At 39.9% G+C, this 24,372-nt stretch overlaps 4 protein-coding genes across 5 annotated transcripts; 1 reads left to right on the forward strand and 3 right to left on the reverse strand.

Annotated features, from left to right (window-relative positions):
* Positions 1 to 293: 293 nt before the first annotated feature.
* On the reverse strand, positions 294 to 12,954 carry sec31b (SEC31 homolog B, COPII coat complex component). Of its 2 annotated transcripts, XM_065949724.1 has the most exons (26): positions 12,807 to 12,954; positions 11,914 to 12,138; positions 11,391 to 11,586; positions 11,172 to 11,267; positions 10,433 to 10,573; positions 9,379 to 9,521; positions 9,173 to 9,272; positions 8,913 to 9,074; positions 8,343 to 8,495; positions 8,007 to 8,237; positions 7,849 to 7,923; positions 6,352 to 6,444; positions 6,145 to 6,256; positions 5,853 to 6,031; positions 5,622 to 5,748; positions 5,374 to 5,519; positions 4,841 to 5,014; positions 4,611 to 4,763; positions 4,309 to 4,498; positions 3,856 to 4,227; positions 3,646 to 3,684; positions 2,958 to 3,016; positions 2,404 to 2,529; positions 2,195 to 2,314; positions 2,026 to 2,097; positions 294 to 1,751 (listed from the first exon to the last, which is right to left on the reverse strand). In XM_065949724.1, the coding sequence occupies exons 2-26, from the start codon at positions 12,114 to 12,116 to the stop codon at positions 1,572 to 1,574; spliced, it is 3,642 nt and encodes a 1,213-aa protein (XP_065805796.1). In that variant the 5' UTR covers positions 12,117 to 12,138; positions 12,807 to 12,954; the 3' UTR covers positions 294 to 1,571. The 2 variants fall into 2 exon arrangements, with proteins under 2 accessions (XP_065805796.1, XP_029135522.2); XM_029279689.2 differs by lacking the exon at positions 3,646 to 3,684.
* Positions 12,955 to 13,173: 219 nt separating this feature from the next.
* On the reverse strand, positions 13,174 to 17,311 carry ndufb8 (NADH:ubiquinone oxidoreductase subunit B8). The gene is made up of 5 exons (XM_020645769.3): positions 17,157 to 17,311; positions 16,797 to 16,923; positions 16,533 to 16,632; positions 14,064 to 14,219; positions 13,174 to 13,338 (listed from the first exon to the last, which is right to left on the reverse strand). Exons 1-5 carry the CDS (start codon positions 17,287 to 17,289, stop codon positions 13,246 to 13,248), a joined length of 609 nt encoding a protein of 202 aa, XP_020501425.3. The 5' UTR covers positions 17,290 to 17,311; the 3' UTR covers positions 13,174 to 13,245.
* A 608-nt stretch (positions 17,312 to 17,919) lies between these two features.
* gpx9 (glutathione peroxidase 9) lies at positions 17,920 to 21,183 on the reverse strand. Its single transcript, XM_065949925.1, has 6 exons — positions 21,051 to 21,183; positions 19,478 to 19,813; positions 19,268 to 19,361; positions 18,560 to 18,690; positions 18,313 to 18,443; positions 17,920 to 18,241 (listed from the first exon to the last, which is right to left on the reverse strand). Exons 2-6 carry the CDS (start codon positions 19,607 to 19,609, stop codon positions 18,184 to 18,186), a joined length of 546 nt encoding a protein of 181 aa, XP_065805997.1. The 5' UTR covers positions 19,610 to 19,813; positions 21,051 to 21,183; the 3' UTR covers positions 17,920 to 18,183.
* On the forward strand, positions 20,687 to 23,905 carry fbxl15 (F-box and leucine-rich repeat protein 15). The gene is made up of 5 exons (XM_020645765.3): positions 20,687 to 20,845; positions 21,148 to 21,307; positions 21,425 to 21,927; positions 22,038 to 22,264; positions 22,437 to 23,905. Exons 1-4 carry the CDS (start codon positions 20,820 to 20,822, stop codon positions 22,225 to 22,227), a joined length of 879 nt encoding a protein of 292 aa, XP_020501421.1. The 5' UTR covers positions 20,687 to 20,819; the 3' UTR covers positions 22,228 to 22,264; positions 22,437 to 23,905.
* Positions 23,906 to 24,372: the final 467 nt, after the last annotated feature.

Genomic DNA, 24,372 nt, shown 5'->3' on the forward strand with positions numbered 1-24,372 from the left:
TCACAGGTTTTGTCCCTGTAGGTAGGCATAAATAGGTGGTTTACTATCTAATAAATCACAGCTTTTACATTTAAAAACACAAAAACTGACCATAAAGGTTTTTTCCCTTCAAAAATTAAGCAACGTTCAATTAAGAGAGAACAACATCGTTCTTGTTGATGACTAACAATAATCTGTGAAGCATTCAAAAAGTTTCAGTGTACCAAAAAAAACAAAAAACACCACTGATTTAAAAGCCAGTACGAAATGGGTATCAAATGTGACATTCAAGAGGCAATTAATCGAGTCTCAAAAACCTTTGAAGGGAACTTTTATTTGAAAAAAGTTTCTGCAATGAGTAAAGTAAGCAACATGGATTGTATAAATATCTGTGCAACCAAAAAAAGAGCACACGGAGGCACTTTACTGCCTTCTGCTGCTGCTGCCATGATACACCAAACTAACCAGCTTTATGTCCAGCTACAAACTTCAGAATATATCATGTTTTTAAATGTGTCATTTCATTAAGGTTTGTGAGAATGTATGGTCTATTCTAAAACAAATACAACAAAATAAAAAGAAGGTAATTCAGTGTTAGCAAAAGGAGAAAAAGTAGCCTGGGTAGATGATTTAAAGCAATTTAAACATGGAGGGTCAATCATTTGCCGTCCAACAAGTTAATGTTTTGTTTATGAGCTGCCATGTTATTTCAGAAGTCAGCGATCAGTTATCTAGCTCATGAGGATCAGTGCTAATCGGGCTAAATTAACAAAAAAAAACAAACAGAAAAACGATAATAAGCAGCTATTTGACAATCACTGTGTGGGTTTCTCCTGCAGTGCTTTGGCCCAGAACCCTTCATGGCACAATAACCCGGACACCATCTGTTACAGCAGGCGAAGAAAACAATCAGTATTAACGGTTTAAGAGTTTGGAAATGCTCTTGATGCTTGTTGTAAATGGATGTTACAAAAAAAATCTGAATAAGACAAGGCAGTCTCTCTCTCTCTCCCTCAAACAAACTGAACCGACAGGATGAGTAATAATAAGTGCAACCTAGATTGTATTCTGGTTTCCAGCCCTGAACTGGATGTAGGAGCTGAGAGTGCCAGATGTTTTGTTAAAGCAGCTGGAGCACTGCATGTATTCAAACACATACTTCCATCCACTTCTGCTGAAGAAAGACAAAAAAAAAAAAGGATGCACGTGTGGAGCGTCTTTTGGACTATGAAACAGCACCTACTCGTACAAACGCTGCCTTCGATTCAAACTTTGCACCACCTCTTTATATTTTACATCAACGGTTGAATTTACAGAGAATCACTACTTTCAGAATACATTCATCTTTTTTTTTTTTTGTTGTAAAATTACCACAGCAACATCAACGATTCCTTACAAAAACAAAATCCCCCTCAGCTGAATCCTCCAGGAAGGAAAATGTATGGAGTGATGACGACCACAATCAGCAATATCATCATGAATTATTCTCGTTATCAAAGCACATCATCAGGTCAAACAAAAGAAATAAATACATATATAACAATATGATAACACTGAAGTCTGCTTTGGGGGGGGTTTGGGTGGGGTTGGGGTTAGACACCCAACTTGTTGGCGATGGTCATGACCACTTTGAGGATGGGCATGAAGGCAGAGATCTCGCTGAAGTTGCTGCTGCTGACCACCTGAGTGTGGACCTCAAGACCACGCTGGTAGTTCTGACTCGCCACACAGCGGCTGATTTCATGGAGCCCGTTCAGGATGTTGTGAGAGAGCTGAGAGATGAAGAGGGGGAACATTACTATCTGACGTGTCATGTTGAGCTGATTACGTGTCAAAAATTTGTTTAAAGAGTTGAGCAAAACTAGGGTCCAACTTGCACTCTTGGTGTTACTGGAAACCAGAAGTTCATTTATTTAAAGATCAAATTAAAAAAAAGGTCTCAATAGTTATTTTCCGATATTCCACTTTTAACATTTTTGTATATGTGCTTTAAATAATTATCTGGGTACATTTGAATCACTTTGTGTGCCTGTGTTTATTTCTTACCGTCTGCTCTCTGAGCTTGTCATACAGGTATCCCAAACGTTTGCCTGCATCTTCAAGTTTCCTCTTTGTTTGCTGAAAGGAAACATTTTGGTGGTTATTTCGCATCCAATAAAAAAACATATTTTCCTTCTATCATGTCAATGGATGTCACACATATAGTGAGACTTACTGGGTCTCTTGCTGCGAGCTGGCAGCGCTGCACCAGGCTGTCAAATGTAGATTTGAGGACCATGTGTTCAGCTGGGATTTCTTTCTGCTCCACCCTCTCTGCTGGCAGCTGCTGGAGGAGCTGAGGACGAACAAGGAAACACACACAAGGTTGTTGACGTGTTTGCCTTGTTGCGCGATGCTGTTGAGAATTCTTCAGAACACACCAACCTGCACGCTGGGCTCCTGGGGGGCTCCAGGGGGAACTTGGGTGTGATCGTGAGCCTGAGGAGCCTCCATGGGGAATCCCATCACAGGAGCAGTGATGGGGGCTGGTGGAGTGTAGTTTTCAGGGACCTGAACACACACACGATAATAGTAAGACACATACAAAACACAAGCTGAAATGTGCTCAGGATTTTAGATTGAACACTTTGTTAAAGTTTTACTAAACAGCTTGGATGGTAGTTAGCCAACTGCTATCTTAGTCTTATCAGCTTCATGCTGTTGATGCCAGCATGTGTGCTAACAGCATCTGTCCTCTGCTGCACAAGATCAAGTTAATGAAAATAATCACTATTCTATACAAAAGTTTGTGACACAAAAAGATTGCTTTGGTTTCTTCTATAACACTGATTGGATAAACTGCATAAGCAAGGCAGCTGGTATTGTAAAGTTTCAGGATCATAAAAAAGGAAAAAACGTTTGAGAAAACACATTTAAAGCACAACATTTTCATTTACACATTTGCACGCAGTTTCGACTGCGACAGAAAGCAGAGTTACCTTCTTCTTCCTCGGTCCACCTCGCACCGCTGGTGGGTCATTCCAGCCCTCTTGAGGTCCTACATTTAGAAAAAAAAAAAAGGGGGGAAGGGAATTAGAAAGACTCTTATCTGCTTTTCTTACTGTAGTCACACTCGAGCTATCAAAGAATTCTTTGAGCCAAGGTTAGAATACTTCTTAAAAATGCTCAATTTAAGAACAAGTCATTAAGCCAGGGGTTTCAGCAGTTTTAGAAAATATGATAAAAAGCACAAACAGGCTGCTCATAGTTTCTCAACACCAACAAGGAGGGAAAATTACAAGCATCTCATACATTGCTTTTTGAGCTCAAACATGTACTGTATGTATCAATTGAGAATGTTGAAATAGCTCAACTTGAGTCTTAATTTGCACTTTAAATGTACAATTTGATTGAATCGTGGATAATGTGGTTAAAAGCTAAAATACTTGTAAATAAATCAGCTCCAAAGTCAATACATTTCCCTCAAGCGTACAAGCAAAACACCACCAGAAATGCACCGAGTTACCAGAAAAATATGGCATCCCTGCACAGAGGAACGCCATGAGATCTGGCTTAATGTAAAGATACTGTATAAAAGTGTAAATTAGGAAACGTGTGTTTTTTTCTGGTAACTCAAGCCTATATTAAAATGCACTCATATTCCATATCCAACCCTGACCCTGTCACCTTGGAGGTCACACTGGGAATTCAGCCAGGGAAAGAAGCCTGCAAGTCAAATGAGGTTGACAGCTGAGTACCATTCAAATAATCATTAGCAAACTCTTATGAATGGATATGTTTCTATTTTTTTTTTTAATCACATAAACATGTGGAAAGCAAATGGAATGATTGTGATTGAGAACTTTTTAGCGACAAGTAGTGTAACATGACATTTACCTATAGGGGGAGGGGCAACTGGCTTTACAGCAGGAGCACCGGGCCCTCCCTGTGGATACCCAGATCCGAGAGGGTTATAGTAACCAGATGCAGGCCCCTGGTTGTGGTGGGTTGCTGAATACATGGGGACCGGAGCTCCAGGTTGTGAGGTGGGTGACATGGGGCCTGATGGTAAAGAGGTAGACGGCATGAAGCTTGTTGGTGGCACCCCTGGGCTTGGCATGGGGGGCAGGCCTCCAGCGGCGGATGATGAAGGAGGGAGCGGAGGTCCTGATAGGCTAGCAGCCGGCATTGAAGGACCTGGAGGAGGGAAGGCTGAAGGTCCACCAACGGGCATCTGCTGGGGCTGGAACGGCTGATTAGGCAGGAAACCTGGGGAAAGACAAAGACCAATAAGTCAGATAAAACCAGTTTGAATGTTTAAAAGCATTGACTAGCAGTCAAGTGTCAAACCTGGAGCAGGAGCTGGATGTTGGGGGTAGGGAGGCCTCATGGCAGGGCGGTTGGTGCTGGGTGGCAGGACATGAGAAGAAGGCGGGAAGCGGGGCCCAGTGCTGGCTGGAGCAGCTTGTGGAGTAAAAACTGACGGCATCGGAGGCTGTGGTTGGTCCGCCTGAGAGGGAGCGGGTGGCTGGTACTGACTCTAAGATTGTAAAAAACAACAACACAATGTTTTAATGGAAACCTAAAACATATTTGATTAAATAACAAAGATTATCTTGTAAAATATATGATATAATGCTTTTGACTTGTACCATGACTTGTGCTTTCGGTGCAGCGGTCTGTGCAGCAGGGGCGGGCTTGGCTGCGGACATACCGACTCTGTTCAAAGAGTTTGGAGGCTGCTGTCCACCGGCGGCCTCTCCCTGAGCGTTGAACAGTCTGTCTCTCAGCATCATGATCCCAGGCTGAGAAGACACATTCGTCAAAACACATATTGAGTAATAAATTAAAATAAAAACTAAAAACAAGGAAAGCTTCTTACTTGGTCTGAGTTCTCAGGCAGGTAGGTCATGGCTGTGGCTAGACTGCCCTCTGCAGCCAGAATGCCGGCGTAGCACGTTAGCTTCTCAGCGAGGACGGGGCTCTGGACTGCCACCTCACTGTTCCTGAGGCGCTCTATGGACTTACGCAGCATCATTACTTTTTCAACCAGGTCCTGAAAAATACAAAGACAGAAAGAGTTTCTTGAATACCCTTATTTCCAATTTACGTGCAGCAAATACAAGTTGTAAGTTGCAACTTCTTCGAACAGAGCAATTCTCAATTAACCCCAAAGAAATGTTTGGTATTTACTTCAGATATCTTTAAAAAGTACCATGAAATGAATATTATTTTTGCCTATATAACTATTCTACTATCCTTTTTCATTAGTTTCTAATGTGGTAGCCAAAAAAATAAGACCCCCTTTGTATTTTGAAACACGTTTTGCTAATATTCATGATCAGTGCAACAGTCTTCTTCGAACCATACTAACTTGTGACAAACTATGACCAAAATCTGACAAAGACGTATTACCTCTAGACCAAGAGGAGAGGAGCTGTCTTTATGTGAGGCCCAGCACTCCACCAGTTTCTCAATGTTCCCAGAGCAGATGTAACACAGACAGGCCTGCAGGCAGCGCTTCTCCGAGCCCTCGTGCTCCAATCGGCCTCCCAGGGTATCTAAAGAGAGGGGGAAACTTTTACTAACTGTACTGATTGACACGTCAAAGTCCTCTTAAAAGTGAGGCAAGTTGCAGCGTAAAATACTTGCATGCAACTTACCGCACAAACGTGCAAAATCCTCGGGGTGAGCGTAGGTCAGCAGGGCAGCGAGAGCCTCCTTCCAATTGTCCAACTCGCAGCTTTGCACGATGTCTCTCCAGTTCTGGGTCACCACTGATGATATGAGCTAAAATTGGGGACAGAGTAAAAGAACATACAGCTGAAATATTTTCCCCCTTCTTGTTTTTTTTTTCTTCCAACTATGGCACAGCAAACCAACTATACCCTTACCATTGAAATGCTATTCGTTTGCTTGCTTAGGTATTTTTGCTGCGTTTTCTTGAGCAGCTCCTCTCCTCCGCTGATTGACAGCAGGATGGCTTCAGCGTAACGACCGTCATTCAAACACAGATCCACAGCTCCCTCGAAGTTTCCAACCAGCAGCGCCTGGCTTATCAAACCATCCGTGTCTGCAAAAGCACAACGAGGTAGTTAGCCAACAAAACCTTAGCCCTTAATTTACCGTGTAATCATGAGACACAAACAGAGGTAATGTGTAAATCACATAATTTAGTGTGTGTACCACAGGTTATGGGAATCTGGAAGTTAGAGTTGTCCTTTGGGGTCTGACTGAAGAAGTCTGCTGGTGAAACAGATCCTGAGGTTCTTGCATCAGCAACTGCTTCATCAGACCTCTGGGAAGAAACAAAATACAGTAATTAAACAAAGGTTTAAAACTTGGCAAGCAAATTTAAAAGAAGAAGATTTGAAGAACATTTTGTGTGCTGACCTCAGTGGAGAGCCGCTGCATCTTTTCTGCAAGATCTTTAGCATCTACTCCATGTCCATTGTGCTGAAAACTCTTCCCCAGGCATTTTGATATCTGAAAAAAAAAAAATTGACTTTAATTATTTCAACTTTTCCTTTATTTAAAAAAAAAAAAAAAAAAGAGGTTTAATTGGGACTTTTTATGCCTTTATCGAGAGATAGGAAAGTGGATAGAGTCAGAAATCGAGGGGGGAGAGAGAGAGAGAGAGATCGAGAGAGAGAGAGAGAGAGATCGAGAGAGAGAGAGAGAGAGAGAGAGAGAGAGAGAGAGAGAGAGAGAGAGAGAGAGAGAGAGAGAGAGAGAGAGAGAGAGAGAGAGAGAGAGAGAAGACATGCAAAAAGGAGCCACAGGTCTGATTCAAACCCGGGCCGTCCGCTTGGATGACTACAGCCTCCGAACATGGGGGAGCACTAACCAATAGGCTCCAGGCGCCCCCAAACTTTTTTTTTTTTTTAAACCTCTACAAATCACAAAGGCCCTCACTGTCAATGATGTCGAGAAAACAAAATAAAATAAATAGCACAAACAGACTAACACAAAGAACGGCAATAACGTGATTAAAAAGAGTTGCACAGCTCTAGTCACCTCTTAATATTTGTATTTATTTATTTATTTTACTTTAAATGCACTTGTCTATTGTATAGCAAATTACCAATATGTTTGCAGAAGTTGTCAGTCAATCAAGGAAAAAGGATTGAAAAATGATGTGAAGGCTGCCATATGTGTGGGTATATGCATGTATGAAAGTTTATGTCTATCTAATATGAAGGAAAGGGTGTGTGTATACATTTAAACTAACCCATAATTACAAACGTGAGAAGTTATTATGTTTGGTGCAAATTTACATGTGAATGTAGCAGAGGGGGCAAAAGTAGTTTATCCACAGCAAGTGTTTGTCTGTGGGAGTTTGAGCATGAACCAGTCACTAGAACATGTTGAGAAGTGACTTTGAGACTGATTTAATGAAGAAGTAATAAATGGATAAAATTTGCCAACTAAGGCTTTATGACCAAAGAAAAAGGAAACAGTGCCTGTCAAATCTCACAGTAGGAAGTGCCGAACAGACTTTTTCATGTTAAATGCAATGATGCGTGGATTAACTGCTTCCTGTAGTGAATCTGAGAGAGTGATAAATGGACTCTAGGGGTTTCAGAGTGGAGGCAGAGGTGTGTAATGTCACCATAATCAAGAACAGATAAGAAGTCTGGCTCAGTGATTTGTTTTCTGCTGAGTAACAAGAATATCATTTTGTTTCTATAGAGGAATCCAGTTTTTTGGTCTTAGCTTGTTGGCAAGTGTATTAATGTAGAATTTGAACATGAATTTGTGATCCAACCAGTTACAAGATATTTCTATTCGGAGACTCTTTCAATGACATAAAAGAAGAGGATATAATTTATAGGAACAAGCTTATGTATGACTGATATCTGCTAAGGTTATAAGTTACAGACAGAATACCTTTTTCTCCAGTTCATCTTTGCTGAAACCCAGAAGTCTGAGGAATTTAATGCGGGCTTCATCTTCAAAGTTCACCTTTAAAAAGAGAAGATGAATAAGCTCCAAGTATGACAAACCACACTGACAGATGGACTCATGTGATTTTCCTAATATCCCACCAGAAGGAACTTCCAAATGTCCTGCTCAGCATCTGACTTGGCGTTCTGAATCTTGGCCTGGCAGTAGTTGTTGAAGGAGCCCGACTGCAGCGCCGCCTGCAGCTCCCTGGAGCGCTGGAGGAACTCTGTCTCCGTGGTAACCTGGCTCACAAACACTTGTCTGGGGACGGGCTGAGGGCTCTGCACCGGAGCCAGCTTGGGATTCTCAAAGGTTATCAATTTTCCTCCAAACTGATGAATAAAGAAAACAAACAGATCTATCATACTATAAAAGACCATGCGAGTTTCAATAGACTTTTTTTAATTCCCCGTCTTAAGTTTCAATGTCTCACTCACAGCAAAGGAAGCCCCCACTGGTCTGCGCACCCACTTAGGGGGCTTCTTCAGAGGGGGGACTATAGTTTCCTGCATTGTAGGCTGAGGAACCTGCAGGGGAGGAAGCACCTGCCCTGTACCAAAGGGATCCATGGTATCAAACGAGGAGGATATCTGTGAAATAAAAGGTTTAATATTAATAAAAAACACAACATATTAGGGTAGAACTGACAGTCGTTCTACATTATGTTGATGGTCGACTGAAGAAGACTTTTAGGTTTGTTTAACTAAATTGTGATGGAAATTTTTAGCCATTTGTAACAATTTTAAACCAAACAATTCATTTCAGGGTTTAAATAAATACCAGCAGGTATGTAAAGTAATTTAGATCATTCATACTTAGCGAAATTAGCTCTAAAACTTCAGGCAGTCATTTCACTTTCATTCATATTAAATGTTGTATTCTGTTAAATGCAGCTGTTCATAAGTCGACATTAATCACTTCCCTCTAGCACCATCTTGTGGTCAAACACTGCAGCTCTGAACACGCTTCTAGATTAAAACACAGTATTCCTTCAGAACAGCCTCTACCTTATCAGCTGTGCTTTGCTGCTCAGTCTTTAAGCTCCCTCCCATCACTGAGTAGATGGTGATCCTCCCGTCAAAGGATGCGGCTGAGAGCAGGGCTGGATTCCTGGGACACCACTGGACGTCAAAACACCACTGGTTTGTTGTTGGAAGCTCGTAAATGACCTACAATGAAATAAATGACATGAAAACACACTTAAGTAAAGAACAAACAAAGCAAGGAAATTCAGGAAGAAAAAGGAAGCACATTTTTTGATATATACCTCTCCAGTGTTTGGGTTCCAGCAGAGGATCCTGTTGTCTTTAGCACTACTCAAGAGGAGCTCAGGGTCAGCTTGGCTCCAGGATATGGACAGAATTCCCCTGTAATAAAATACCAACAGCAGAAGATTGATAGGTAGAACTCTAGAAGATGGTTTAAAAAAAACAAACAGAAATGGGTGTTAAGCTCAAACTTCTAAAACCTTACCTTGTGTGGTTTTCAAAGACTTTAAGGGGAGATGTGGCAAATCGGAGGTCCCACATCTGGATGACTGGCAGTCGATCATCTTCAGAGGCCAACACCAACTGAGTGGCGACTTCAGGGTGCCAGAGCATTCCTGAGCAGTGCATCTGAAATCAAATAATCAAAAAGACTTTGAAAATCTTGAAACACAACCGTTATGCCTGACCTGAAAGGGGTGGTAGGTTTATAAAGATACTCTGAATTTTGCCTTACCCTCAAAGGTTCCTATAAACAATGTGACTGTTTGAAAATTCTACTTTAAGAACCTTGCCGCAACAGAAACAGAGAGAGGATAATGAAAACTGAGGTCTGTATAGTGTGTTCCAGTTCAGATACCTTCGGCTGGGGGACTGAATGGTTTAGGTTGTTATACTAGTTGCTACAACCACCAAGTAGGCTTTGCAAGTTTGCAGACATTTGGTCAAAACCATGCAGGACAGAAGCTCTATAGCTGATACGGACTATGTTACTAAATTAGGCAAAGGACGCATGCATTCTTTATTCACTTTGTGGAAATCAGATGTTTTCACTCAAAAAGAAGATAATTGAGGACTGTAAATGTTCAATCTTTTAATTTTGAGTCTCAACATAAAAGCTCTTTCAGGCGCTTGCTGCAGCTGCTCTGAAGGTTCATCAGACTGTACAGAAACTGCACAACAGCTACTCTATTTATAGTTCTTATTACTGTTGGTGAAGATGTATTGCGTTGAACAGTGTGCAGACCTTGCTCTTTTTTCTGCAGTTTATTTTTATTTTTTGTCCTGCACCTGTATGCAATTTGTTTGGATTTGCACCCACTTGTCACAAAAGTGACATAAATGTTGGGTCAACCTAAAAATTCCTTCATGAATTTTACTTTTGGTAACATCCAACCAGCTTTCTGAGCTACTGTTTTGCTGAGAGGGCTCGTTGCTTACATCTGTACGTGTTGCAGAATCCCAGCAGACAGGACTGCAAAGTACACAAAAAAGTAACCTTAGACTTGAAACCCCTGTGTTCTGTATTAAAGGTCACCAACCCTGTTACTGTGGTCACTGATCTTGATGATTGGCTCGTTCTTTCTCAGGTCCCACACAACTGCTTTCCCGCTGGGATTGGCTGAGGCCAGGATGTGCTGGACCTGCCTGTTCCAGGACACGACACTGATGTCTTCAGCAGGCTGAAAGAGGAGACGAGGGCTGTTAATATCAAGACGAACCTGAACACGTGCATGATAAAGTCAGGTTCCTGCTATGCAAACAATCTCTACCAGGCCTGTGACATGCAAATAGTGATTGTGCCTATTCAAATGGCTCTGTTTAGAAAGCTGCTGACACTGACGCAGGATTCAATTTATTCAGTAAGGCAAAGAAAAGCATAAATAAAACTTCTTGTGGCTTTCATTCTTGACTCATTCATACATAAAACTACAATACTAAAGACACAAGGTGCCTGTTTCGTTCTGAAGTTGGGTTGTTTTTTACTCAAACATTAGTTTGCAAAATACATCTCTAGGATACGCTGGGATGCTTTTGGGTTTCAGTTCTTTCAACATCACCCCCTCACTCAGGTGACCCATTCGGGGTTGATCAAATCCCGGATTGCATCCCAGCAGCAGCAATCCACAGGCTCGCCCTCTTTATCCCAAAGCCACCGGGTGGCTTTAGTGATGGAATCACTTCAATCCGCTGGTCACTTTGAAATTAAGAAGCCAACTCATCTCTCACAAGGGTTTTTGTGATATTTAAAAACCTAGGACCTCTCAATCTCACACTCACCTGTGTCTTTGCTCCTGGTGTCATTGGACTGCTGAAGTTGTTCAGATCCCAGATATATATCTCTGAATCATTTGCCCCTGATGCAAGAAGATTACTCTGGGATGGGGTGAAAATGAAGAATTCAGTACGAGTACTTCAGTAGCAGAAAGCAGCAAAAGTGAAGTTCTATATAAACGGTCTCTCTCTTTGACAGAGCAGCCCGTGAGGGAGCACATTTACCTGAAAAGGGTTGAAGTCGAGGGCTTTAATGGGTCCCGTGTGCTTGTCGGACTGTCCCACAATTGCATCTGCTCCAGAATTCATTATGACCTCTGGGTTATATACGGTTAAAGTGCCATTTTCACTTCCACCAACCAGTCTTCCTCCAGTACCATCAGCTCCTGCGCCAAAATTCACCCATACAATACTGTGCAACCTGCGGAATATGAAAGCGTGATTTTTTTTATTTGCAGTAATCTGTGAACTTCAACGGAGGCTATGGGTTCAGCTCTTTAACTATTCCCCCTTTAGCACTACAAAAACTGGGCTTTCCAGTAAATAGAGCTCGTTACATATCATACCTGTGGCTGCAACTACATTTTAAATACAATTGTACCCATTAGACCAAAATAAAGCAAAAATCAAAGGGTCTATGAAAGGACAAAGACGGGTCATACTTCTCTATAAAGAATGATGCAGACAGGGGGATTACGGATTCAACTCCTGACAAGATATTGTGTCTTGCATGTGAATGATGTTTTACCTGTTTGCGGTGGGTAATGATCCTCTGAGCTGCATCTCCAGAGAGGGGTCAGAGAAATCCACCTCAAATATCTCCAGGGCAGCAGTGGTGTTGAAAGAGGCATCGAGCTGCTGTGCTGATGTCCCTAACGCCAGGTGGATGGGATGGTGCCCTGTGGGACTCCACGCCTGGTGGGCAGTCCTCTGGATCTCCTTCAGCCTCATTTTCCTCCACAAGTTTCAAGTCCTGGACGAAACGAACCATCACAGAGTACATTTATGACCATGACACTACCTATTGATTCAATAAATACAAGTTATAAAGTACAAACTGGGTTTACCAATCACTGCTAACAGTGTTTTTAAAGGCTCCAACAGGGTGTCACCCTTACTGCTACATGGACTCCGACTATTTCCTGAATATACTGTCTAGCCTACTAAGCAGATAACTTTCACCAGTATTAAAGCTTTTATTAAAACAACAAAATGTGACATGTTACCTGTGATTGTCGGCATTTGAATATTCCCAAGCCAACTCACTCAAGGCTACAAAAAAAAAAAAACCCTCATCAAACATCCAGTAGCCTAAAGCTAACGCTGCCATATCGTTAACTACAGCTTCAACAAGCATGTTTCACAAACTTAGGCGTAAACGACTATTCAATTCAATTAGTTTATCATCAGGGCATCACTTTAATGTTTGAGGAGATGTCACACATGCTTAAATGGAAGTGTAAATGAACTAGTAAAGCGGAAAGGCAGCCGAGCTCTTCCAGTAGATAACCGTAGCCAATGTTGCTATGCGCTAACAGCCACCACCCTTTGCTGTTATAATCAAGTGGAAATGAGGTTAATTCTGTATCAGACACACTTAAAACCCAGCAGAGAATAAAGAAATAAATGTTTTTAACTCACGGCAACTGTCAATTCCACAGCCTGACTGTCTGCATCCACAAAAAAAGCCTGAAGAGCCAGCTACTTATCATCCGAGCTAGCAGCTTAGCCACAGGCAGATTCCGACCAAAGTGCTTTGCCGTGTTGTCACTAAGCTACGGAAGCCGACATGGACGTTTCTCATTTCGCGGTGGCCTAAGGTAACCTCGCTTTCAAAGTTAACCCAAGAAAATACTAACTTGTATGTAAAAAAAAAATGAAAGAAAGATGTGATGTTTTAAAATGTACTTTGAAACATTTTATATCCTTATTTTTTTTTTTTTTAAATTAAACAAACAATTACTGCAGGGTGAAATAAGTGTCCACACAGAGCAAGAGCCACACTGAGATCTTTAAGTGTTAACATTTATTTTATTCTTGACAGAAATATATATACACAAGTAGAATCGGAATTAAGTCGTTAAATAACATAATTTTTGACTTCTTCTGGTTGTTTTTCAGGATCTCCTCCTCTCTCCAGGTACAAGTTGTTGTAGGGATACTGTTTCGGTGCCTGGAAGAAAGAAAAAACAGTTCGCCATAAGGTGCATGTTATTTAAAGGAAACAAAAATAAAAAGCATTTCATCTGCAGGCCACAAATCACCTTCAAAATGTGACAATTGCATGAATCAAGATCACCATGAGCGTTAATGTTACATTTCACTCCTTTCTATCGAAACATTCCTGTGTGGGCTGCTTATGATGCGTTTACACGATTTAAAGGATTTGAGTGAAATTGAGGGGTTGCAGAAGTGACAATCAGGGCTGCAACAGAGATGGCTTCTTAAGTTGAATTGAATCATAAACTCAATATTGTTTTCAAATATTGTTTTTTACACTGAATTAATTTCCTAGATCTTATATATTTTTTAGATACGTCCATCTAGCTTTGTAATCCTCAAGTCTGAGCAGAGCTTTGCAATACTGAGTTCAATTTGTTGATTAAACAGCTAATAGTCTTTAACACTCAAATGTTTTCATTTTATTGGGTATTCAGCCCAAACTTTCAATGCATATGTCAAAATACCCCAGTGATGTTATGGTGCACTATCCTAGCATGCAATATGTAACAACAGAAGTCTACTTAAGAACAAAATCAAATAATTTACTAAACATGAGTATCAAGCTTTCTCCATAAATCCTAACCCTTTATTAATTTTTAATAATTAAGTAATTTCTAATCTCCTGGAAATATTATGTAGCACACAAAAATAATCCTAGTGTGGGTCTGTACTTACAACAGCTTGGTAAAATGGAAATATCTCCCCAAGGTAGAACATGAGCAGTATAAAGCCGAGGGAACCAAACAGTTGTTTGCACATCGAGGACCAGGACAAAAGAGTGGGAGAAGTATCCACACGGTTCCTGATGAACATGTCGAAGTCCCAGTGCATCTAAAAATAGACAAAGAATCATCACTGATTATTTGTTACAGGCAAACTCATACAGTGATAACTAGCTAGGCTGAATGAAGAATAATGTATTTTCTTATTATTTCAGTTGTATTATTAAAGCAAGAAATTCTGTTGATATTGAACTATTCGAGTGTGTGGATACCTCGCATGCACAATCTTCATTGTTTGTACAATATTGTGTAGATGTTGTGTCTCTTTATACACTACACTAATACACTATAAAATACACAGACACTTGTTACAAAGAATTATATATTTTTGTCCTGTATACATGTATTTTTTATTCATAACTGTAACCAAGATATTTACTGATTAGGGCATTAATTACAAATTAATGTAGAAATTGATTTGACTTTACTTGGGCCTTTTTAACATGAGCCGTTTTATAAACACATTAGACCCTAGTAAAGTTGATCTTCGTACTACAAGTGTTGCTGGAGTATTTTGACCTCTTCTAAGTCTTTCACTCTTCATGCACCTTGGTAGTTGGTGAAGTTGTGCTAGACAATCCTCTGCTTCTAAAATAAGCAAGTTTGTCAGCACTGTTTTCCAAGAATCATCAGAACAGACTCACTTGGAAATGGCTAACTGATATGCAATATAGACAAAGCTCTCACAATTTCATACAAGGATAATCAGAGACGTTTGAAGTTTGAAACACATCTGGATTACTAAAAAGAGTGCAAAAAACATGTAACAAAAACTTTAAAAAAAACAAAAAAATAAACAAAACAGCTCCATAAGGCATGTTTACAGGCCTGCAAACAACTGTTATTTTTTGCCTGACAATATATCAGCATACAAATGGCCAACACATCTGAAAGCACATGCACGCTTTTATTACCAGCAGGCTGGACTATTGTAACGCTCTCCTTTCTGGTCTTCCTAAAAACACAACACATCGGCTACAGCTACTACAAAACTCTGCCACACGAGTACAGACAAAGACCAGAAGGCGAGCACACATCACACCTGTTTTAAAATCGTTACACTGGCTGCCTGTTAGTATTCGTGCTGATTTTAAAATTCATTTTATTAGTTTATAAAGCATTACATGGCCTTGCACCAGACTACCTATCAGATATGATTTTAGTTTATGAACCAGTACGGCCCCCTCAGATTCCTCCACTTCCTCTCTCTTAGTTGTTCCACAGAGCAGGACAAAAACCTTCGGCGATGCTGCTTTCAGCTGTTACGCTCCGACTTAAACGCAGTCTTTAAAACTCATCTATTCAGTCTGGCTTTTATATAGAGTTTTATATTAATTAAAATCTTAACATTACTGTAGAGGCCATTTTAATCATGAGAACTTTAGTTTCAGAAGTATGGTTTAAGTTTGTGTTAATAAGAGTATATTTTTTGTGCTGTAAGAAGTAAGTATTAATTTATGCTTAGTACTTGATTTGACATAGAAACCTTTATGGTGAATAATGGATTTATTTGGGCATATTTTGTGTTATGGGTGGAGCCGAGTTAATTAATTTGGGTGCGATGCACAGGTGGTGAGAAAAAAGGTAGATCGTTTTTTGTTTGTGGACTGCGGTGGAGGTATAGGAGCCACGCAGCAAATGTTTTTTGATCTTTTGTTATGAGTTTTGATATATTCACTTTGGATCTGTTCTGGAAAGTGGAATCAGGAATAAAATAAGAAATCAAGTGAAACAACGGCTCTGCGAGTATATTCAAGTGGACACGCATCAGGAACGAACAGGTTGGCTCCTACGACACAAGTGACAATTTTTACATGACACACAAGAAGAAATTGCTACTACAATTACTGCATTGTCTTTTTTTATCCTACAACAATTTTAAGTATTTTCCTCTTATGTATTTATTTTAATATCTTGTTGCTTTTATGTGTCGTATTTTATTTTATTTTATTTTTTTAATTATTATTGGTGTGCATTAGTCTCTCAATGATTTTAAAAACTACTTTTTCTCAACAACTTTTCTGCACTCTTGTAATCTTAACATTACTGTATTGTCTTTTTTATCCTACGACAATTTTAAATATTTTCCTCTTACGTATTTATTTTAATATCTTGTTGCTTTTATGTGTCGTATTTTATTTCTATACATATATTTTTTTTAATTCTTATTGGTGTGCATTAGTCTCTCAATGATTTTAAAAACTACTTTTTCTCAACAACTTTTCTGCACCTCGAACTGCAATTTAATGTGTCCGAAAGGTGCTGTATAAATAAAGTTTGACTGATTGATTGATTGATGACTCATATCACAACATTTTCCTCATTTCAACAGCAAGGAAATAAAAAGACATCGATCACTTACCGGCTCTCCCCAGTTCCTCCTCAGGTCAGGGTGGTCCCACTGGTACCAGGGGTCTCTCTCATGCTGAGATCTGTCTGGGAGCTTTGGATAATCACCAAAACTACAAACACATAAAGGTGGCAGCTTGTTAATTATATTAGTAATCAATGTAATGAGTAATTAATGATTCACTCTGTGGTGGACTATACAGAGTTAAACCTTACTTATCTGCACCCTCAGAGAATAGAGAAACTGATCTACAACCAATGCATACATAAAGCTTACCCCTCGCCTTTGTCGGGATATGGTTCATAGTCTTCAACCTTCATGTTGTACTTCTTTGCAGCTGCAGCTCTCTCCTCGGGGGTCGTCGGAAAAGGACCCAGTATGGTATCCTTTGAAGGACCAGAGGCTGAAACACCAAGTCACATGTTCATAAAACCAAGTTAAACTTTTAGAGCCCAAACGGGAAACAGAAGAAGAAGAAGATGAAGAAGGAAAAAGCGATGCTAGTAACGTGAGCTAGCGTTAGCATGTCAAGGTTATGCCCGGTCGACTCTTTTAAACTTTAAACTTTAAACTCAAACGCGTTTGTTAAACGACATTAAACGGACCCTTCAACCCAAATGGTTCAGCGCAGCTTACCTGCTCTAGCACCCGACAAAAGGCCTGCAATGCCAGAACCTTTCCTTTTAGGAAGGGCTTGGGCCCAACGAAGGAAGCCTACACCAGCCATGTTTACTGGCTGCTGCTGTCTGACGGACTGAGAAGTACGCATGCGCAAGTACGGAAGTAAAAGGTCGGCGTAAGGACCAATCCCAATCTTTGTAATATAGCAATAAGTAAGGTCTTTTACCTGCTTTTTGTAACATAACAATGAGTAAGGTCTTTTACCTGCTTTTTGTAACATAACAAAGAGTAAGGTATTTTACCTGCTTTTTGTAACATAACAATAAGTAAGGTATTTTACCTGCTTTTTGTAACATAACAATAAGTAAGGTCTTTTACCTGCTTTTTGTAACATAACAATGAGTAAGGTATTTTACCTGCTTTTTGTAACATAGCAATAAGTAAGGTCTTTTACCTGCTTTTTCTAACATAACAATGAGTAAGGTCTTTTTACCTGCTTTTTCTAACATAGCAATGAGTAAGGTCTTTTTTCCTGCTCTTTTGTCATGTTAAAAGACAAAGAGTAAGGTATTTTACCTGCTTTTTGTAAAGTGTCTCGAGATAACACTATGTTATAAGTTGACACTATACAAATAAAAATTGACTGATTGATTTGATTGATCCCATGTTGCACATTATTTCTGGTTAAAAAAATGAAATAATAAACCCCTGCTGCGTAACCCAAATCAACATGTTCATAGAGTAGTTAAAAAAAAAGAAGTGACGACAAAATAACAACAAATTATGGAAGATTTTATTTTTTTATTTTTTTATTGATATACTCATTGTTGAACATTTCTTTAAGGCGTATATCATCCCATTGTGAGACAGTCTGATAATAAAATAAAAAAACTCCTCCAGTGGCTGAAGGGAACTGGTTCTCAGGGTGAATGCACTAAAGCCTTGAGGCCTGTTCCTCTTCCCATCAGATCCAGCTCAGGTGCATAAGGGCATTTACTGGGGGATCGTCACTCTGCCACCGGTTAAAATGGAAGATAATCCATCAGACAAGACCTGCTATGTCCTTCTCCACTATCTCAACAGGGCAATGAAGTTCATATCTGCAATAAGTGGAAAACATTATAAAGATTATGATAGTTTTCATACAGGAGATCTCTGAACTGAAATGTACCTTTTGAAGGGCCTGCCATCTGCAGTGATTAAGAACTTCTCAAAATTCCACCGAATGTCATTGACTTTGATTGGAGACCAGTAGAATTTCTTTATATCTCCGATCACAGGGTTCACAAACGGGAGGGATTCCTGAGGCAAATGGGAAATGAACAACACAAAGAACAGGTGCAGCATAAGCACACGATATGGATAAAGTTTCATCCGTTACTTTGCGTATCCCAATGTAGTAAACACATAGAACATACCTTTAGATATGTGAAAAGAGGCTCTTCGTTTAGTCCATTCACCTCAACTTTGCCAAAGACAGGAAACTTTGGCACAAATCCTCCTCCGGGTCTCACATACTTAAGGATATTGAGGGTTTCATGATTGACCTCTGAAAAATAAGTTGTGACTTAAATGTTTGAAACACAGTAGCTTATACCTAATACTTATTTGTGTCGGTCATTTAAAACAAATGGCAGAGGAAGTATTAAAACTCCTGAAATAAGTTCACAAACAAACAGAATATTAATGTAAAAGTTACTCAAATTAAAGTATGACTCATCTTTTGTGAAATCCACAATTAATCCACTTTATAAGTCAGTGTTTAAATTTGTCATAGAAAAAAAATTGAAAGCTGTCATTCAGTCTTCACAGTTGTTTTGAATTTCATAAGATTTCAATTTTGAAATGCAAGTCAGAATCTTAGAAATGAAATGAATGTAGTTGTCAATTAAATAAAGTTGATAAAAAAAAGTGCAATGTCGACAATGACAGGTATAATTCTATGAACAGAAACGAGACTGCAGTGAGGGACGAGATGTTTCATCTGGCAAACAACCAGACAAAGAAAAGTATAATGTATCATAAAACGGTTCTTCACACAGTACTAGTGCATAATACACAATACACAGTTACAGGTACAGAGTACAGGAAGAATTCATCACATTTTAAAGCTGCAGTGTACCTACCAGGTGACTGAAGGCCGAATTGGTTGCAAGTGAATCCCAAGACAGTGAAGTTGAGTTGGCCAAACATTTCCATCAGTGCATTCAGTCGGTGGTACTGAAGGTAACAGGACACAATTATCAAACAACTCTCAATAAAACCGCTGCACTACTTATATGTTATGAGATAAATTGATCTGACTGTAATCAATCAGTGCTCTTGCAGATTATTACCTCCTCTATAGTTGACCCTCAGAAGGTGGCAACATTGATGATGAGCAGCACCTTCCCCTTGTAGCTACAGAGCGGAACCGGCCGTCCATCCAGGGTCTCAGCAGAGAAATCATAGATTGATTTATTCGCCATGCTTGTACTCTGGCTTGTATATGGGATTGTAGTCAGTCAAGAGTGAGTATTCACTCGGCTATCCTGTTGGCTCATCCCATTCACTGAATCATAACTCATGGGTCAGCAATTGTTCAGCATGACTGACTTCATTGTTCTCCTGGGCAGAGGTGAGCTGGCAGGATGGTCATTTGTTCGACGTATGTATCCCATGGAAACAGGCTGCTATTATGAGAACAGGTTGATGTCATTGGGAAACTCAAAATAAACACACTGTTTACAGGTCTGCAGCTGCACCACAGAATTCGTCTCAATAGAAATGAGAATATCAGAATAGAAGACGCTTTATTTGTGCGATAGTCTAAAATCATTGTGTATAGGCCTACTTACACATATCAGTCTGTGAAATACTCTTTCCCCAAACAGGACTGAAATCTTTATTTATTATTACATGTTGAATAAAGCCTATTGTCATATCTTTTACTACTTTCTTTACTTTACAGTTCACACACTACTACTTTCTAAAAAAATAAGAGTTTTAAAAAAAAAAAACCCAACTTAACAAGAATCTACGAAATGCTGCTTAATGTATCATTATTCCAGTATAAGAGGTCTTTACAAAAATTCAAACAGTTTTTCTATTATCATGTAATTAAGTAGGACATGTAAATTGCCTTTAACCTAATCACTGACGTAAACCCGGAAAAATGGCAGTGTTGCGTTCATCGCTACAAGAACACCCGTATGCACATGATAATATTGAAGTCATTTTAAACGTGTCATCATAAGACATCTTTGATTACCCAAAAAAAAGTACAACCATGTGAAAGAATATGAATGTATAAAAAAGAAATGGCGATGTATAGTTATTTAGATAAACAAGTAGGCCTACAGTGGCGCAGATGTTGACATTTTGCTTAAAAAAAAAAAAAAAAGGGGGAACTGAATGCATTTTTTAGCAGTCTGCCTATACAATTTCCGTCAGATTAATAATTGGCTTTTTTAAAAATTCATTGGGAGCCATATATTTCTGTAATGACATATTTATACCCGTTAGTTCATGTTTTATTATGATATCAATATAGATTCTCCCGACTGTACCTGAAGGCAGCATTTAGGTTTGGGTTACACCTCAAGTGCTTGCAAGATGCTACAGGAGAATACGCTATGTTGGCATATATGTGAAAAACAACGCGTCGTTCAAAACCGTGTGTAACATCGATGACTCAGAATGGAAGAAGAAGCTACGATAGCAACGTAAGTGCCTTTTAAAATGTTGTTTTGTGTTTGAAATGCACTAGATAAGGTGGCTGTGGCATGCTAGCTACTCAGCTAACAGCCAAAGCTCGCCAGTAAAAACAGCCTGAGATGCTCTTATTGTTTATTTATGGCAGCCCAACTTGTTTAATGAAACATATCGTAGCTTGAATATAGTGCTAATGTAATATAACTCGCAGCATACCTGGATTTGCAAGCGTTTCAACATTCAATTGATTGCATTCAGTATCAAAGTACAGCAAGCTTTGCATTCTTTCAGGTGTGATCTGTCATTCTTTCAGATGTGATCTGTTGGACTTGCCCTGGGAGGATGTACTTGTTCCACATATTTTGTGCTATCTGCCATTGCAACACCTCGTCAGCCTGCAGAGGGTGAGCAAGCAGTTTCACAGCCTCATCCAGTTGTATCTGGCAAACTGCAGGACTTTTGATCTGTCCCCGGTAAGTCCTTAAGACTCAGACTTTAAAAGCCTGTTATTGTACATTGTTAGGTTTTTGCTGAGGACAGAATAAGCTCTTTGGGAAAGTGTTTTGTTTGACTGGTTGTGCCATTCACAGATTGGACCGTCCGTTCCCAAGGAAGCCTTTTGCGCCATGTTAAAGGACAATAAAGTCCTCCACAGCCTGTCCCTGCAGAACTGCTCCGACTGGGTGACAGACAAGGAGCTGCTGCCGGTGGTCGGCCAGAACCAGCACCTGCAGAGAGTGGACATGAGCGGGAGTGCTTGGCTCACCCGGCACTCCCTGGTGGCCGTGTCCTTAAGCTGCATGCACCTGCAGCACCTGGGCCTGGCACACTGCGAGTGGGTGGACAGCCTGTCCCTGCGCAGCCTGGCTGACCACTGCGGGGGGCTCGAGTCCATCGACCTCACCGCCTGCCGCCAGCTCAAGGACGACGCCATCTGCTATCTGGCCAAGAAGTGTCTGAAGTTGAGGTCTCTGTCGTTGGCGGTCAACGCAAACATCACTGACGAGTCGGTGGAGGAGGTGGCCAAAAACTGCAGGGGCCTGGAGCAGCTGGACCTGACGGGCTGCCTGCGGGTCAGGAACCAGTCCATCAGGTACATGATGTCTTATTTTTTAAGTGTAACCCAGCTAACTTTGTGCCTTCCATGCCCAAACTTTCACTTGTGCAACCATCCGTAAGACCCTCTTCACGCTGTGCTCACAGGACTCTTGCAGAGTACTGCCCCAAACTGCAGTCCCTGAAGGTGAACCACTGTCACAACGTGACCGAGTCGAGCCTGGATCCTCTGCGGAAGCGAAATGTAGTCATAGATGTTGAGCCGCCTTTACAGAGGGCTCTGGTGCTTCTTCAGGATGTGCTGGGGTTCGCTCCTTTTATCAATCTCCAGATATAACAAGAGGGCCGTCTATCTGTCCAACGAGCGCACACAGGTGGGAAAAATAAACGTGTGAGACTCTTGACATTTGTATGTCCAAAATTGCGTGTCATATATTCAACAACAATGAATTTGTTATTGTTTTTTTGTTTTTTTGCAGTCCATAATGCCAGTGACAGGCCCGGCCCATCAATAGTAATCAAAGCTTTTCTCATCTTTTGTTTCAGGTGTCTTTATCAGAGCAGTCACCCTCAGCTGCACCACAAAGAGTTATGAGTTGTTCTTAAAAAAATGTCTCAAGATAATCCAAGAAGATGGGAATGTCGTGCACTCAAAGTTTGTGTGTCAAAAATAAAAAAAACGCTCACTTGAATGTGCTGATATAGATGCATATTTAAGAACTGAAATCAAGTCTACTTGAAGAAAGCCATGAACTTTTAACAACTGCTGCCACGTGTCCAAAAGGTGACACTGCTTTTATTTCTTTTCTTTTTTTTGTAAATCTTACGTGTTGTAATAATGTGTCTATGAAAAAGAGCAATGTGAAGTGATGTTTGTTATCAAACACAGTACATAATTCACTTTGTGTATATCATTTCTTAAAAAAAAAAACAACCACACAACATATATCTTATGTTTCATTTAGAAACATCAAAGTAATGTTTGAGTTTAATTAAACATTTCATTTTGCATGAATGTGATAGTTTAAAGAGTCATTCTCTCCGAAATATCTTCCACTTTTTTCTGCTGCGGTCACATTAAAGTAAAGGTAAACGAAGTCTTGTTAACAGTGCTTATTGTTTCAGATAAAACATCACAGCTCCTCAGGATTATTCACTGACCTCACAGTCATATTTCAATACAAACTGTTGACCAGCTCTTTTTATTACAGTGGACATTATATTTATTCTACCTGCATGGCAAGTTGCCGCCAGAGATTTTAGGGAAACTGTTTTTTTGTGACGCAGGTGAAATTACCCTTTAATCCATAATGATCATAAATACATTACATGTATAGCCCAATGTTTGCTTGAAATGACTGAATTCATAATGACCGTTTTCCGTTAAAGCCTTTACTTTTCTTTTGTCAAATGTACCTGTGTTAAAATGCACTTCCCAAGTAATACAGTGTATGAATTATGTAAGAAACATAACATTTTAAAATACAAAGATGGTTGTCACCTCTCCTCTGTAAAAAAAAAAAGAAAGAAGAAATGCTAGAGCCGATCCCATTGGGCGAGAGATGGGGTACACCCTTGACTGGTTGACAGTCAATCACAGGGCTGCATAAAAGTTGGTAAAAAAATTAAGTTTCCATTTGTGTCAAGATTTGTGTGGTATTAACATTGTTGATTTTATGCAAAAAAAAAAAAAAAATTTGCACGAACTGGTAAGTTTATAGGTGGCAAGATAAGTGTTTTTGCATGCTGTACTTTATTTCATTTTTTAAAAAGATTTTGGGGGCCTTTTTGCCGTTATTTGACAGGATAGTGGAAAATAGAGGAGAGAGAGAGAGAGAGAGAGAGTGGGGAATGACACTTGGTGAAAGGGGCCACAGGTCAGACTTGAACCCAGACCCTCTGCTTGGAAGACTGTAGCCTCCAAACATGGGGTGTGACCTAACCGCTCGGCCATCTACACCCCAAATTGCATGCATTATTTTAATACAATAGAACGTTTGTTCATCCTTAATGTACATGTGTCTATATCTAAATTCTGTTGCATACATTAAGGTTACTTGAATTGCAGCTGGATGTGACTTTGACCAGACCATTGTTGAAAATGATTGTTATAGTTAGTGAGAAATGTTTTTTTTCCAAGTATGAGAAACAAAATAATACACAAATTAAGGGGAAATGCAGACGTTTCCATTTGTTCCTGACATGTTTATTATGTTAAACTGTTCAATATATTGACTCAGGCTTACTTTCCCGACAAGCTTTTAAAAACAAAAGAAATACAATTGATGTGGCTCATCGTTCTCTTATTCCTAAACTGCAGAAAACATTCACCTCCTCAGTGTGTTGTTTTATGTCTTAAATGGACACAAGGTGGCAGCAATGAGTCAAGATATTTATCTGTTTTGACTGCTGGTCAAGACGCCGCATGGCTTCATTACATGCAGAAACAAAGTGATAGTTTACAATACTTTATATAGATTAT

The sequence above is a fragment of the Labrus bergylta genome, chromosome 21 (genome assembly GCF_963930695.1).
Source record: "Labrus bergylta chromosome 21, fLabBer1.1, whole genome shotgun sequence".
Classification (NCBI taxonomy): Eukaryota; Metazoa; Chordata; class Actinopteri; order Labriformes; family Labridae; genus Labrus; species Labrus bergylta.

What these genes read in the sequence shown, in the direction of transcription:
- sec31b (XM_065949724.1), bottom strand. Translation starts at nt 12,116, where the DNA reads ATGAGGCTGAAGGAGATCCAGAGGACTGCCCACCAGGCGTGGAGTCCC. An exon ending in CCAGATTCCCATAACCTGTG is followed by an intron (nt 6,032 to 6,144) that starts GTACACACACTA and finishes GTGCTTTTGCAG; the next exon opens with ACACGGATGGTTTGATAAGC. An exon ending in AGTTGCCCCTCCCCCTATAG is followed by an intron (nt 3,685 to 3,855) that starts GTAAATGTCATG and finishes TTTGACTTGCAG; the next exon opens with GCTTCTTTCCCTGGCTGAAT.
- ndufb8 (XM_020645769.3), bottom strand. Translation starts at nt 17,289, where the DNA reads ATGCGTACTTCTCAGTCCGTCAGACAGCAGCAGCCAGTAAACATGGCT. An exon ending in GGAGGAACTGGGGAGAGCCG is followed by an intron (nt 14,220 to 16,532) that starts GTAAGTGATCGA and finishes GTCTATTTTTAG; the next exon opens with ATGCACTGGGACTTCGACAT. An exon ending in TTCCATTTTACCAAGCTGTT is followed by an intron (nt 13,339 to 14,063) that starts GTAAGTACAGAC and finishes TCTTTCTTCCAG; the next exon opens with GCACCGAAACAGTATCCCTA.
- fbxl15 (XM_020645765.3), top strand. Translation starts at nt 20,820, where the DNA reads ATGGAAGAAGAAGCTACGATAGCAAC. An exon ending in GAAGAAGCTACGATAGCAAC is followed by an intron (nt 20,846 to 21,147) that starts GTAAGTGCCTTT and finishes TCATTCTTTCAG; the next exon opens with ATGTGATCTGTTGGACTTGC. An exon ending in GGACTTTTGATCTGTCCCCG is followed by an intron (nt 21,308 to 21,424) that starts GTAAGTCCTTAA and finishes TGCCATTCACAG; the next exon opens with ATTGGACCGTCCGTTCCCAA.